The sequence below is a fragment of the Anthonomus grandis genome, chromosome 7 (genome assembly GCF_022605725.1).
Source record: "Anthonomus grandis grandis chromosome 7, icAntGran1.3, whole genome shotgun sequence".
Classification (NCBI taxonomy): domain Eukaryota; kingdom Metazoa; phylum Arthropoda; class Insecta; order Coleoptera; family Curculionidae; genus Anthonomus; species Anthonomus grandis.
Genome location: NC_065552.1, coordinates 12,609,213 through 12,625,936, shown reverse-complemented (window position 1 = coordinate 12,625,936; position 16,724 = coordinate 12,609,213). Strand labels below are relative to the sequence as shown.

General features: G+C 31.7%; 1 protein-coding gene across 1 annotated transcript; it reads right to left on the bottom strand.

The window, feature by feature from the left end:
* Positions 1 to 8,209: 8,209 nt before the first annotated feature.
* Positions 8,210 to 14,478, bottom strand: LOC126738675 (uncharacterized). The gene is made up of 4 exons (XM_050444110.1): positions 12,739 to 14,478; positions 12,616 to 12,679; positions 9,561 to 9,602; positions 8,210 to 9,381 (listed from the first exon to the last, which is right to left on the bottom strand). The coding sequence occupies exons 1-4, from the start codon at positions 14,161 to 14,163 to the stop codon at positions 8,522 to 8,524; spliced, it is 2,391 nt and encodes a 796-aa protein (XP_050300067.1). The 5' UTR covers positions 14,164 to 14,478; the 3' UTR covers positions 8,210 to 8,521.
* Between the last annotated feature and the right edge of the window lie 2,246 nt (positions 14,479 to 16,724).

The following is a 16,724-nucleotide window of genomic DNA, read 5'->3' as shown; positions in this document are numbered from 1 at the left end:
TACTCCAGTTTACTGATGGTGCACGCAAACGATTGTTTTAATCAAGAGACACTCCTATTTGTCATAATAAAATAAGTGAACACAAAAATGTAACTTGATTATAAAATTGATAAATAAATTCTTATTGTATTCGTATAATTTTGATGCGTTTTTAATCCGATTTTTACACTAATGAAATAATAAATATTTATAATAATAAGAAAATTGATTCTCAACTACTGAAAACAAACACTGAAGTTTTTCTACTATGGGCACGAAGATATCTGCCGGTAGGTGATACTCCAACATATTTTTCTGTAATATCTTTTGAAATCTTAGGTCATAGCATTGAAGGTCATTAAATTTGAGACTATAACAAGTAATAACGCATACAGGTATATTATACCTAGGAATTAATAAACTGTTTATTTGTTACCATTAATATTTACTTTGAAATATGGTATTGTAATTTAATAGATTAATAAACCTGGTAGTATGTCCATGTGGTACCACTATTAAAGCTCCAAAAGAAAAATTACAACTTTAAAAAATAATGCCACTTAATAGTGTGCGTCCTTCAAGGTACTTAGAAGAAATGGAATAAAGGGATAAGGGTTTTTCGGTTCTGTTCTTAAGTTCTTTGATTTTTTTAAATCGGTCGATTCATTTTCTAGAAAATTAGAAAAATCTTTGTTTATCTATTTGTTCAGATAGAAAACAAAAACATGAAAATATCAGTTTTTATTTCAATAAGTGTTCAAAATGTTGCCCGTTTTTGGCCAAACAATGATATAGGCGATGTTCAAATTCCTGACGGACATTTTCAAAAACATGTTGAGGGACATCATGGCAGCTGTCGATGATGCGTTGACGAAGTTCATCCAAACTTTCAGGTTTGGGAGTAAACACAATAGATTTCAAATGACCCCATAGAAAAAAGTCTAAACGACTTTCCAGATAAATGGATAGGGCGAAGGGGGCCTATAGAATGGCTTGCTAGATCTCCTGATATAACGCCGTTAGTTATACTAATTCTAATATCCAAAGACATTTTTGTAATGAGAACGAAATCTGTATTATCAGTCCATTCTATTTATCTAAGTTGGCTGCATTAAAGTCGATAACAAACCTTTGAAATACATATCCATTTTATAATGTACATGTGAAATGACTACTTTTGACCTTAAAAAAAATTTATTTTGGTTCAAAAATCTTGCAAGAGTATTCAAAAAAAATAGAATTACTTCATTTTTTGCTTATTGAGAGCAATATAAATTTCCTCGCTGGCTATAAGGCGATGTTCTATATTTTAATAGCTCCCGCTTTTCTAAGATCCGCTTGACAACTTGCGGTGACTTCTAAAATCATCTGCAGATGGTACAGCATGACAAATTCTTGGGTTTTGGCGTAAAACTATTACTCTTTTTAGTTAGTGAAGGATATTGGCCAATATCGAAGTATACCTAAGAAACTCTTGTGCATAATGTTAATGTTGTTTAAGGCGAAGCCGGATTTTCTCTTAACTGTTATACAGGGTGTCCGGAAAAAGGAGGCCAATCCGCCGGCCACATATACGGTAGACCAAAATAATGCGACTTTCGTTATGCCATTTTTTTAATGGGGCGCTCGGTATTCAATATACAGGGCGTTAAAATGAGAAATATAAAATCGTTTTTGTTTAATAAGTCGAGTGTTTCATAAGGTATTAAATTAAAATTTGGTGTGAGGGGTTTCTTTGAAACGAGAAATTGAAATCCGTTCACGGATTTGCTATACCTCGCAGAGGGCGCCACCTGCGGTATATTGCATATGTTAAAAATGCCAAAACTTTTTTGTACCCCTGTATAATAAACTTCTAGTAATAAATTCTAATTATCCAATCATTACTTGTAAAAAAAGTATTCTTTGGCCTATTAGTCGGCCTGAGAATCCGTTTATTAGATATCTTAATTTTAAAATCTAGATACCTTTTAACAAGTTAACAAAATAAACGTAAATTATTTTTTCTAAATTACTTATTATAATAAAAATCATAGAATAATTACCCTAAATTATTTGTCTACGTGACCTCCATTTGTTTGTATACACATATGAGCCATCTTTATTAATGAAAATCTAAGGCTTTGAAAAATATTTGGTTTCAACCTGAAATACTCTCCAGCTGCAATGATTTATTCCCTTAAATGATCCTGGTTTAAAATCGGAGCCATAGCCACAAAGTCTTTCATACATCCCCAGACTGAAAAATCCAAAGGTATAAATAAGGTCGGGCGAACTGGGTGGCCACGGAACAAGAGCATCTCGACCCCTACCAATCCAGCGATTAGAAAATACTTGATGTAACTAGTTCCTAACATTTATAGCAAAATGAGCCGGAGCACCATCGAGTTGGAGACCAAAGATTTTGTCTTAAATTTAGAGGCAAATCATCAAGCAAATCGGGCAGCATTTCTTGTAGAAAAAACAGAAATTAATCACCAGTCAAATTACCTGGTAAAATGACAGGTCCTAAAAGAAAGTTATCCTGCCCACTTGATGATGTGTCTCAACTATGGTCCTAGGAGTCTCTTCAGCCAATATGTGTGCGTTATGGATATTTGTCATGCCATTTCTTGTGAATGTGGCCTCGTCAGTAAACAGAATCGCCCTTATAAAATCCACATTTCTATTATTCATTTCACATAACCATGTACAAAAAGCAAGTCTTTCCTCGGGATCGTCGGGTATTCGGGTGAAGATGAAATGGGTAAAGTTGTTGAACTCCGTAAAATATTATGCATCTCGGTTTTCTCAATTCTCACCCGTTCAGCCAAAACCCTAGTACTAATGTTTGGTGATTCTTCGTCAAGTCTTAAAATTTCTTCCTCTTGCCCTAATTGCACCGCAGGAAGTCCGCCGCAATTACCCTTCTGTCTTTCGATGAAACTTTCAGTCTCCCTTAGGCAGTTAATCAAATTTAAAAAATATTTTCTTTTGGGATGAAATCGATTTGGGAATGTCTGGGTATTTTCCGTTTACAATAGTACCTAAAACTTGCCAAACATCAAAAACATATCCGCCATTTAGGAAAAGGGTACATTTCTTGGTCTATGAGCCATTATGGTTTTATAAGTTGTAAGAAAACACACCAAATATACAAATATGTATTTAAAAAACGTAGATTTATTTTAGGAGTAATTGAGAAGCTTGTAAAGAGCGTCAGAAGCATTTAAATTTGTTACTTTGACAGTACGTAAAAAGTTACTGGATCCGGGAGGTCAGCCAATTTGTTTAGAAAGTATCTAGATTTTAAAATTAAGATATCTAATAAATGGATTCTCAGGCCGACATTTACTAAGAATACTTTTTTTACAAGAAAAGATTGGATAATTAGAATTTTTTAATAGAACTTTATTATACAGGGAAACAAAAAAGTGTTGGTATTTTTAACACATGCAATATACCGCAGGTGGCGCCCTCTGCAAGGTATAGCAAATCCGTGAACGGATTTCAATTTCTCGTTCCAAAAAATCCCCTCATACCAAATTTTAATTTAATATCTTATGAAACACTCGACTTATTTTTTCGACGTTTTTTTCTATATTTCTTATTTTGACGCCCTGTATATTGAATACCGAGTGCCCAATTAAAAAATGGCATAACGAAAGTCGCATTATTTTGGTCCACCCTATTTATGGCCGGCGGATTGGCCTCCTTTTTCCGGACACCCTGTATATTTAATAAAATTTTTGTATAAGAAAGTTTCCAACATTTTATCATTTTTCAATATGATCTATTTTTAGCGGGCAATTTTTGTTGAAGGATGGTGAAAGATAGGTGCTACGGTCATTTAGGCGTATATTTCTCTACTTATTTGTATATGCTACCAGGCCCCTGCATATATTATTATTATTATTACATGAATCAAAAGATAATAATTTTCTTAATCAAAAAGTTTATTTATACTAATAGCTTAAGTCTAAAAATAACAAAGTTATAGGGATATTAATAATTTTACCAATAATTAATAAAATTCCGACAAGTTGGCTTTAAAGATATATAAATAACATCAAGTAAACTTACTTAATTTGCAATTGCATTGCATGTAATGAGCAAAAAAATCGCCATCTTCTACATTTCTGAGCATGCATCTTGTGGCTCTTAAGATTGAACTTCCATCTATTGATCCAATTAATTATTTGGCTAATATGTGTTCAAAGTCAACTATGTGTATTTTTAAAGTATTTTAACAGTGTATTTTTTTATACACTTTTTTATGTAACCCCAAAAACAAAAGTCGGTATAGGGTTTAGGTCTAGTGGCGAACGAATCGGGCCACGTGTTGCAATCCATTTGCAAAGTATTCAGAATAGTATTCTATTCCGTAAACTTTGCCATTTGCCTTAAACAGTTTAAGTCATATTCTTACATCAGATGCAGAGGTGCTCCAACCTGAAATAAATTCGTTGCTCTCTCTCCAAATTAACTGTATCCAAATAATCTTTCAGCGTTAGAGATATTAAGAGGTCAACATATATCCTTCCGGTCAAAATGCCATCATAAACTAAAGGTCCTATTAAGCCACACCAAACGTTTATACTAAATTGATTTTGAGCGTTTTTCGAATCAGTAAAGAAATTTTCTGGGGCCCAACAGTGTACGGTTAAACAAACCTTTGTTTGAAAAATTAGCTTCGTCGCTCCAAATTATACAGTTTAGAATATAATATCATTTACTTCACATGCATTACATAACCAATTGCAAAAAGCAAGTCTTATTTCTTTATGGCCAGGCAACAATGTTTGTCCTGGTCGATACTTGCACAAATTTGTATTACTATAAGCCCACACCACAAGCTCTTAATGTTAAATTTGTAGATAAGTTTTCCATATGAGCGTCAAAATATGCCAAAATAGGAATCTTAACATCTTTACTTACTATAAATCGGTTCCTTCTAGTTCTTTTAAACACGTTTTTGTTATTTGTAAATTTACTGTAGAGAATTAAAATGTATCTGCGGTTTGGCAAGTACCGAGTCTGAAATCTCTGGCGGTACTCTTCTAGCGCTCTGGCATTATTTTTTCGGTATACAAGATAACATTCTGACATGTCACATTTTTCAATGTGTTAGATTTTACAAAAATCACACACAAACTTACTACGTGCAAGTCTCAGTATTTATTTATTTTATTAATGGCTACGGTCATTATATTACATTATAATATAATAAATAATCTGCTTTATATTAAAAAAAAATACTAATTTGACAGAACTAATTAAAGAATAAAAAAATGTAAAAAAAAACAAACAAAAGATCACAATACAATAAACATAAATAATAAATACTCATAAATATCCATACTATAAATCTTCTCTATCTCTAATCTTCTAAATCTCTGTACAATAAAATAAAAACTGTACGCCATCACAATATATCTATAAGTATTAGTGCATATAGGCTTTTAACGTTCTAATATTATTTAATAAAAAAATGGTTCACTGCATATAATGCACTCTCCGGCAAGTGTGATTTTAAAGCCTTGCGAAATACGGGAAAAGATGACATGGATTTGATTTTAAGTGGCAAATGATTGTGCATTTTTTACATTATAAACTTTATAGAGTTTTTAACTAACTCTAAACGTAAAACGTAAAGTGTAATATGCGTGAATTGAAACAAAGAGAAGATTCCTAATTTTCACAAATCCATTGTTTAAACAGTCATTAGTATTCAAAACTTCTATCTAAAAAAATTAAATTAACATAACAAAAAAGAACTTTTTTTAACTATAAGAGAAAAAATCGCAAATAAAATTGACAAAATAGTATAATCATAAAAAAAACGTGTTAAAATAAAAAAATATTAATGTTACTCTGATAAAATGGTTTGTATTAATTAAAAGGTAGAATTTGCCTATATGTATATTGCAACAAAAAGGCAAGAAAATAAGTAATAATATAACTTCAAAGTTTAAAACTTAATTCAGGGTGGCTCGGAAAATAAAAAGACGGAAGTACGGAAAAAATTATATAAAATTGTTCTTGCCTGTAACATGAAAAAAAATTACTTTTTTCAAATATACGATAGTGCAAAAAAAGTGCGTAGCGAGTAGCGAAAGCGCAGCTGTACAAAACGAAAAATGATTTTTTTTTATAAAAGACATTTTTGATGCAGATGAAATTAAACTCGAAAAATTCATCCATTATCCCAAAGATGCTGGTCATACGATAAAATGCTGGATATAAAAGGTAAAAACACAAAATCTTCAGCATCACAAAAAAAAATGGTGGGTTTTTGTGATGCTGTAGATTTTGTGTTTTTACCTTTTATAAAAGCAGATGAAATTAGCCTATTTTTTAAATGTTTTCCCGGCAAAACTTTAAGCTATAAGGATGAAAAATGCCAAAGACGTAAATTAAAAAAAGAAAGAATAACCTGTTAATATATTTGCAGCCAATATGGCAAAAACAGAGAAGCTAAAACTACTCTTGATTAGAAAGAGTACCTTTACCAAACTGCAATGTTATAAATGAGTTAAATATTTGACGGTTACTTATAAAAATAACAAAAGAGCTCTGATGATCGGTTATCCCCGTACGAAAAAACTCTTATTCCCATAAGTGCTTTTTCGTACTGATCAAAAACTTAAGAATACTAGATAGAGCACTCTTGCACATTCAGTAGTGGTTCAACAGTGCCTCATTAGTAGCATAAAATGATGAATAGTGCGGCATCAGTGAAATGTGAACTATTCATCGTACTACAATGGTCTGCACTATTCAGTCTACTGGACTATCACATAAGAGAGTTAACTTTAAAATCTCTGGAAATAGTACGCTTAGTTTGAAATACTAAGCGTACTATTTCAACCTTTAATTTCGAAAATGACTTTGGTTGAAAAACGAGAAAGCGGCTTGTTGGCTGATACAGTGGTAAAAAATCATTAAGCGAAATCGACAAATGAATGTCGGTAATAATTTCCTTGCCCATCAACGTTTCAAATATAAAAAACTTGGCATGTGGAAATATTTAGCTATATGCCTTTAAGATTTACTTAAGGGTCTTAATTGTATATAACGTCATGATTTGCGACTGTTTAAAATATCTAGACCTAGTGAGTAAAAAATTCAGACTTCATGATGGAGGTGCGTATACATTCGTGAAGAAAAAGACTCACCAACTGAAATCGACTAATTGTTTTAGAAAGATCAGTTTTGGAGACAACGACTTCTGTGACAAAAGAGGATGAATATCTTTGATGTTACTTCTTAATTACGACAGTAGTCTGTCAAGGTGAAGAGTCAATGTAAAAATGTAAGGCAGTGTGTAATATAAAAGAACTATGGAAATTTCAGAAAAGTAATGAAAAAAATCCAAGTGAAAAACTATCACAAAATGAAATTTTAAAAGCTGTCGATACTATTCAAAGAGCCTTTAATATGAATGAATGAGAATTTGTTTGAAAGTTTTGTTTTTTTTTTAATTGACAAATTATAATTTAACTATCATTCTGTAACTCAAAATAGCAGTTGAAATTTGAGTTGTAGAAGTTCCACTGTATATCTGAATATATCAATTTCTCGTAAGTTTTTTTATAACATCTTACATATAATTTACTTTTTTTAATATGCTTGTGAATAATAAGTCGTTCATTAAAATGACCATTTCAATTTGGAATAATCCAATTTGGTCATTTATTTTGATCTACGATTTTAGATAACGTTACAAGAAAACATTTTTTTTAATATCTAAGGAAATAAAGGGATTTTTAAAATATTCATGACATTAAATCATCAAATGAAGAGCAACTGAAATTGAAATGATCATTCTCGAAATTTAATACATATGGTTTCTAAATAAGTTTAAGATATACGGAACATTAAGAACTTGGCTGTTATATTGAAGCAAATATATTTATGATTCAAGTTGTATTTTTATTTTTTTGCTTATTATCTATTCTACTTATACCTATAGAAACCTATGGAAAGGCGAATGAGTATCCCACAACTTCAAAAATCTTATAAGGAATAAAAATATATTATAAGGTATTTAATAAAAAAATATAGCAAAAGTATATTTTTAAAGTTTATTAAACTTTATTCGGATCTTTAGTTGCCAAAGTACAGGCAACTAAAGATCCAAATAAAGTTATAGACACCACTTTTGTCTAGGTTTTCAATTATTTGACCGCCAATGTACTTCATAATGTTTAAAAAAAATTAAATTTAACTTGTAAATGAAAATCTTCAGTAGGTTGCTTTAAGTATTTATTCTGCAATGTCAAAAATGCTAGGTTAACAATATTATCATGACCCACAGAGTAAAATAGAATTAAAACCAATCTGTCTTAATAATAATATACTAACCATTTACATTTCAATAGTATGGTTACATTACATATATAGCTCTTTATACAACAATTTGATCCATTCATAGTAAAAATATCTGTTTTTGCACAGGATTCACTAAGAATTAAAACCAAAGTGACGTGAAAAAAACCTTAACACTATGAACAATAAAATTTAAAAAAAACTTATGTAAACATAGAATGCACCACCCAAGTCAATATCTTTTAGGAAAACCACCTTTTCGATCACCCATAAACGAATTACCTGCACCAGGAGCCCTTAGTGCCATCAATGAGGCCAGAGATGCAGTATTCAACAAGGACTGCGGGTAAGATTCTGTTTGAAGTGAGGCAGGGGTAGTGTGCATAAAAGGAGGAGCGGGAGGACTAGGAACGGTTTGACGTGCACGCGTCAGAACTTCCTGAGCAGTCATGTTTCTACCGTGTCTCGATTCAAAACTTCCAGACGACATTTTCGTAAAGTCCGATATCGATTGTTTGCCTAACAGTTGAGCAGGAGTTAATGAAGCTAAAGACTGAGTCTTGGGAATCATTGAATAGAAATCTGCTTCTGTTACTTGCGTGCTAACCGAAAAGGTTAACATTGGATTGCCTGATTGTACGCCACAGTTTGAATATAAAATACCTTTACGCTTAAGGCAATCTTTACATATGGATAATTCTTTGTCAGTCTGAATGCTGATACTTTTGCTGAGAGTTTTAATGGGAGACTTTGGTTCTGAAGGACTAGAAGCTATTGCAGTGGGTGGTGCCTCTGTTTTAACTATCTGTTTAGATGAAGTTTCAGGAAGTTTATCTGGCTTTTTCAGCTCCGACGAATTCTTGTCGATCCCTACTCGGCGCAGAAGCATCTCGCAGCATTTAGTGAAGTTTATTTCACTTGAATTTGTCATGCCAGGGGTGGTGAATGGTAGTCGAATGATTGGTTTTCTCAGCATCGGTGAAATCGTCTTATCCTTGGAGCATTCGTGGGTGTCCGTTCTTTGAACTATTAGGGGTCCAGTGAACCGTTTTTGATTCAATAGTTTGATAGCGTCCTGACATCGCTGTATCACTGGAAGCCATGTCACACATCAATTTATTGTACAATATAGTAAAATCACATTTTGAACCTTCACTAGCAATATTCAATTTTAATGTAACGAAAACAAATTTTAATAGTTAAAAAAGAAAACGTAAAAGGACCGATAATGTTTTTATCAAAAATATAAATTCATATTGAAAAATACTCACCTTTGACTTTTTCTTGCACCTTCGGCGACGACGAATTAATCGCTATATAAAAATATAAGATTTTAGATATAGTAATAAAGTATGTGTAAAATAAGCTAATTCGCATATAAGTAATATATAAAGGCTGTTCTCACTATGGAGTGAAGAGGATTTGTAAAATTTGGTTTTCACGATACCAATAAAAATGGGAATCTCAGTTCAGATTGACATAAATTTTTAAGTTGAAAAAAAGACATAATAATTTTTTTATTGCACAGCAATTGCAGAAGATACAAAAACTATAAAATTTTAAGTGTTATCTATGATAAATAGATCTCGTCTAGTCGATCTAGTCTCTATAATTTATTTATTGTGTTTCGCTTCTTTTCACTTAAATTTCTTCATAAGAATGTCATCACAATGTTTGCTAATTATATTTTGCAACCATATTTCCCAGCATTTTATTAATATTTTCAATGTAATATATAGTACCAAGCAAAAGTGGAGAAACATCTTCTTTAATAAATACAAATCCAGACTGGCTGACTGTTGCCTATAAATAAATCCTCACATTGTTCATTTAGGTTCAGAGGAACACAAAAACATCTTTGGTATTTTAAAATTCTTGCCACAAAAAAAGTATTTGCTTATCTTTATTTTATAAGGAGCAAAAATAGGGAAACATTTATGAAGGCCGTAGTATTGACTTATTAAATGCAATATACAATATTTAGTTAATTTAATAAAGCATAGCCTGTAAATATGCCTCCCAACTTCAATTTGCAAACGAAAATTTTAATTGGTCAGAAACAAGAGACAACTTTTGTGAAGAGGAAATTTATTTTCTTTGGATTGTATTTTAGAGGTCAGGCATCCTAAAATTAAAAGATTTGATCATAATATACTTTCAAAGTATACTTTGAGCACTGTTAAGCTTAGAGATGGAAATTTACAAGTTTGGGTTTACTTCTCTGTATTGATATCTGTTACCATATGCAGCGGAAAGCATACCATTGCAACATGACAATGATCCCAAGCATAGGCTAAAATATGTAATGTACAGATAACATACTGTTCTCAAGTAGCCAGCCCATGGTCCTGATCTTACTTTTATAAAGAACCTAGAGAATTTAATTGACAAAAAAATCGTAGTAAACATCCAGAAACATTTTAAAATAGAGCCGATTTGTTTGAAGCAGTAGAAGCTGCTTGGCACTTTAGAGACTCTAAGGAATCTAATTGGAACTATGAAGAGGAGATGCCTCACAGCAAAAACAAAGGATGTACAAGTAAATATTAATTTTTAGTCGTGATATGTTTCATTTTTACATGCGTTTTTCTATTTCTGCTCCCTATGTTTTTAAATGATTAATGGCTTTATAACAAGTAAAATTGTCTTTTTTATGTTTTGTTTTTATCTACCTTGGTTTAGTGTACCTAAAATTAATATTTTTTTAAATATTTGTAATAAAGTAGAGAATTTGGTAAAAGTGGGCAAGTTTCTTTACTTTTCCTTGGCACTGTATATAAATAATCAGTAATGAAAAATAATTCAATAACAGTAAAAAGATTGAAATGAAAAAGTCAGCAACATTCCTGACCATCATATGCTTAGTCATGTAATTATTAAGAATATATATTAAAGTTTGTAGGTAGATTAAGGTCAGTACAAAATAAAACATAGAAATCTATTTTTGTGTTTAAGTCCACATTTCGACAATTATTGCTATTGTTGTTTATAAGAGGAAAGTGGCTGTGTTGCTCGAATGATAATACAAATTAATCAGACTACATGTATTCAGAGCAATTTATTTTTAAAAGCTTAGCAGAGCGCTTTCGGCGTGTGAGCCATAATCAGTGCTAATTGTCAGTTAAGCCCAGAAGTTTTCCATAGTGGGAACACATTTGATAGTATGAAAATTATACATTACATTTAGACACACTTAAGACTATACAGAACTCTAAACAGGACGAACAGTATTAACTAAACAGGATATATTTATATAAATGTATAATTTTCATACTATCAAATGTGTTCACACTATGAAAAACATCTGGGATTAACTGACAATTAGCACTGATGATGGCTCATATGCCGAAAGCTCTCTGCTAAGCTTTTAAAAATAAATTGCTCTGAATACATGTAGTTTGATTAATTTGTATTGTTTTTTAAGTCATTATTGGATGTGTAGTGTACTAAATCATGCAGATGACAATACAAATTGTTGAAATGTATATGTATTTACAGAAATAGATTTGTTTTTCAAAAAAAATTTTTTTGAAAAGGTTGGTTTTTAATGAAGATGTTAAAATTTAAGTTATAAACAGCAAACAATAATAATAAAAGTAATGTAATAATGTTCAGAACAATAATTGATGGCAAAGAGGGAAGATTATTATCTTGATTTATTTTATTTTTCAATATTTTTGCCAAAAGGTTACATTTTACAATAAATGTGAATCAGGACATTTTGTTAATAATTTAGTGATAATTAGTAAATTGACCACTGATTGCTAAAAAAATAAATGTAAAATACTTAAAGTGTTCTGTTCCAACATTCAGCTTAATGCCAATAAAATAGAAATTAAACAAAACTTTAATGCCTTGTATGTTAAAAAGCAATCATTTTAAAGTCCACATTTATTAAGTAAATAATTAAAAGTTTCAACTTAATATTGGCTCAGGAATGCTCTTTTCAAATTATGACATACTATTAAATAACACTGAGTATATTATAATTGAAAACTATAATTTAATAAAGAGCCTAGAGAATCCAATTCAGATAAAATATATTTTCTCAATCTTTGAAACTAAAAAAAATAGATAGTAGAAGTGAACATTTAATTATATTTATTATGATTTGATGATCAGATAGTCACTAAATAAAAGATATTTTTTTAAATTTAAAAATAAAAGTTCAAAGAATATGATGTAATTAGTCTCTTGTAATAAAGATTAATGTATAAAGGATAACTGTTGTAAAGATAATTGCTTCTTCCCTTATTTAATGCAAAAGAGTCATATTGCATGAAAAAATAATTTCCAAAAAAATAAAAAAAGAGATCTTTTTCACACCTTTTGTTGGTTTCGAAGAAATAGCCAAAAAATCACTAAGCTTTATCCTTTTGTCACCAAACAGCTAAAAATAGACAGGTTATTAGACTTGTTTCATTAAACTTGGACTAATTTGAACATTACTTTTGTGATATCCTTCCCTTCAAACCTGGGGTTGCTGGATATGCCATTCTTAACCAAAGTGTCAGGTCCTGGTGGATTTTCACTGATAGTAGTAGTTTTAGAGACTGTTTTACTTGTAGTAGTTGTTCCAATAAAGAAACTCTCATCATATGGGTCGCACTTTGGTTGAGGTTGTTGATATTGCGGCTGAGGTGCAGGAAGTGTTTGTGGTACAAAGAAGGAATTTGAAGGTGGTCCCGGCTGTACTAATGGTGGTATACTTTGTGGCATTACTGATGGTTGTAAATAAGGAACAGGTTGAAAACCAGAGGGCACTACTGATGGATGTGGTGGATACCCAGACTGATATAATGGGCGAGTTTCCTGTAATTTGGCAACCAATTCTTCTAAGAAAGATGGCTTGTCATTTTTGTTTACTTTTCTTGGACTTCTTGAACGAGATCTCCTTCTTGGGCTGTAGCTATCTCTTCTCCTGTGATAACTTGAAGAACGATCTCTGCTTCTTGAATGCCTGGAGAATGGACTTCTTCTACTCCTAGATCTTATTCTTCTTCTAGGAGATGGACTCCTGCAATTCATTCTGAAGCTTCTTGATCTTCTAAAGGAAGGTCTATAAGGGCTTCTCTCTATCCTTCTTATTGGACTGCGGGATAAATTAAAGCTTCTTCTTATGGGGGATCGATTTCTGGACCTATATGAGGTTGCTGCACTAACAAAACCTGGGGATCTAAGTTTTGGTGTCCTTACCCTTCTAGGCTTACCTGGACTAAGACTTTTTCTAACAGATCTTTTATCTACAGGAGGCTTACTTCTACTTTTTCTGGCACGAATCTTTTCTCTTAAATCTCCTATAACTGGCTTTGAATCAAAATGGGAAACTTCTTCAAAATTCATTTCAAGTTCCATTCCAGGAGGAACCAGACCAGTTTCTACAATATCAGTAATGAGACGTTTTTCTTTGTCTTTTGCACTTTTCACCTTATCCCTTTCAATAGCCATCCTAGTTTTCTCTGGATCTCTTCTTATATCAAAGATCTCTGCATCTATAATATGTTTATCAGGTTTTTTAAGGGGTGCTTTTTTAATATTGTCCAATGCCTTATCTAAACGTTTAAGCTGACTATCAGCTCTTGACTTTTTTTGCTCACCCTTTGCTTTTACCAAGGTTTTTACACCAGGTGGTGAGTCTCTGAACTTTTTTACATGATCTATTTTACTTCTGTTTTTTTGTTTTTGTACTTTCGGTTGTTTAGAGTTATCAGTATCCAGTCCTATATTATTATCCTCATCTACAATGTCCAGGCCAGCCATAAAGTCTTCCTTCATAAAGTCATCAAAGAAATCTTCTGGAACATCCTCATCAAGTTTTGCTTCACTTCCATCATCCTTATTTCCTGGAATATTCTGTTGTGGCGCCTTTTCCATGACTCAAAATAACACTAATAACACAAAAAATGTTCAATTAAAAAAGATGAACTGATAAAAACCAGCAGTTTGATCAATATCAAATGGAATTAATTTTATTGGGACTCCCTATAAACATAGTTTTAGAAACATTTTTGAGCCCATTCAATATTTCTAAAAAAAAATCCGGGAAATTAATAAGATGAATAAATAATTTAATTATTAGGGTAAATCATCACATTCCCACAAACTTGCACCATGAGAAGGAAACGGAACATAAACTCGAAATAATGGAGAATGAGGGGGCGACCGGGCGAATGACAGTTTTGAAAATGCAGCTTAGTTTGACAAATGACATATTGATTAACTACGTAATCATGCTCCAGATTCAGCCTGAATCCACATTGATACGTAATTACGGATCCGTTGGGACCACGTGATTGCTATCGGCCAATAAGAGACCCAAAAGGTTTGACGTACCTACGTGAAGGTAGAGATGGGATTTTTAGTTCATTTACGAAATTTACGTGAACTAGTTCACTCGGTATCGTTCATAATCCAGAATAGTTTATTGAACTAGTTCACTAGTTCACAGTAGTTCACGTTTACTTTTATAGTAGAATAACTAGAATGTACAATTTTAACCGAGATTTTAACCTTCTAAAAATTATTCGAATGAGGAAAACATGATAAAATACATAGTTTTCAGACTTTTAGACGTTTAATTCGTCAATTGAAATAAATTTAAACAACTGAATAAATAAACTTAATTCAATTAAAAAAGGACAAATAAAACGGTTTTTATTTATCCAAAAAGTGATAACAACTGAATGAAATTTTTATTAAAACAACTTAAAAGGCTTTTTAAATTTTAAGACAAAAAAATAAAGTTTTTTCAAAACTTAATTATGAGTCATAGTTGTTTGAACAAGTTGGTATTCAAACACATGAATAACTAACCTAAGTAATAACTAATATTAAAACTACTAAAGATTGCTGTTAAGAAATAAAATTTGGGAAACTTTTTTAGATTTCAGCTGTGCACGTTTTTCTTTTAAGGCTTGTCCTGCTTTTGAAAAAATACGTTCGCACGGAACTGATGTTGCAGGAATACATAGTCGACTTTTCATAAATCAATAAATCGTGGGATATACATGGCGACGTTCATACCACCACTTTAATGGGTCTTCCTTTCGGTTGAGAAGGGGTTCGCCTAAATATCTGTCGAATTCGATAATAACGGCCGAAGTTAGATTTTTTTCCGGTGCCAATTTTTCAACAGTTTCATCAAACATGGACCACATGGATGATTTTTTTTCTGATGGAGTTGTTGAAGGTGCTTCCTGATTTTCTATGGGTTGAAGTACATTTTTAGAGGAATAAATATGAGGCAATTTTTTTCGAAGATTCGATCGATTTTTTTCGCATATTTTCTTTCATCTTTAAATCCAAATTTTTTAAACCGAGGATTTAAAACGGTTGACTCGGCTAATATGTCCATGTCTTTAATATTTCCAACTCTTTAAAAAAAAATTTCGCGGAAAACGTGAAGTATCGCCCTAAGTTCTGGCTCTATATCTTCCTGCCTGTAAAAGGTTTGGATATGCTAATACATTGCATAAAAAAGAACTAGATTTTTTGAAATAGTAACGTTTTTCTCAGCACCGATTTCTTGAAAAATTCGCAATATGTTTGTCAACTTTTCTAACATAGCCCAATCTGTGGTGGAAACTGTATTTAATTCTGCGTTTACAAGGGTTAAAGTGGAAATCAGGGCATTTTTTATAGTAATCCTTTCTACCATATCTAGAGTGGAATTCCACCGGGTTATGACGTCTTGCTTTAATTTAAGTTCAGGAAGCCCCATTTGCTTCTGAAGTTCTTTTAGCTTTGCTAACGCCGAAAAACTTTGTTTGAAAAACGTTACTATCACCTTAATTTTATTTAAAAGGTCTGAAATTTCCTTCAAATCATTTTGGACTAGAAGGTTAATTGAATGAGCAAAACAACCTTTGGACTTCCACCCACCATTTCTCACAGCCGCCAGAATATTTGCTGCATTGTCAACAACGCAGACAATTTTATTATCTATTTGAAATTATCCAAATTTTGATCTTAATAATTCTTTTAGGTTTTTGGCGGTATACCTTTCATTATACTGGAAACAATCAACTAAATGTGATTTGACGGTTAATAAGCAATTTTCTTTTAATAAATAATGTGCTGTTAGTGCAGTAAAATTATCATTATTTATTGAAGTCCAGGAGTCTGTAGTTACACTTACATATTCGACGGAAATAAGTTGTGCTTCAATTTTTTCTTTAATTTTTTCATAAGTTTCTGACATAAGACTCTCGCTTATTGTTTTTCGGCTAGGTATCAGCCTTGTATCCAGGAACAGCAAGTTCCATTAATTTGATAAATTCCGGATCTTCCACCATACTAAAAGGGTAGTTTTTTTGGCAATCATCGTTAATAACTAAAAATCCAGTTTTTTGCTTTTAGAAAGAGGTATCGGCTTTGTACTTCGCGTAAAAAAGTTTGGCGTAAATAAAATATTTATTATTTCTAGACATTTTCGC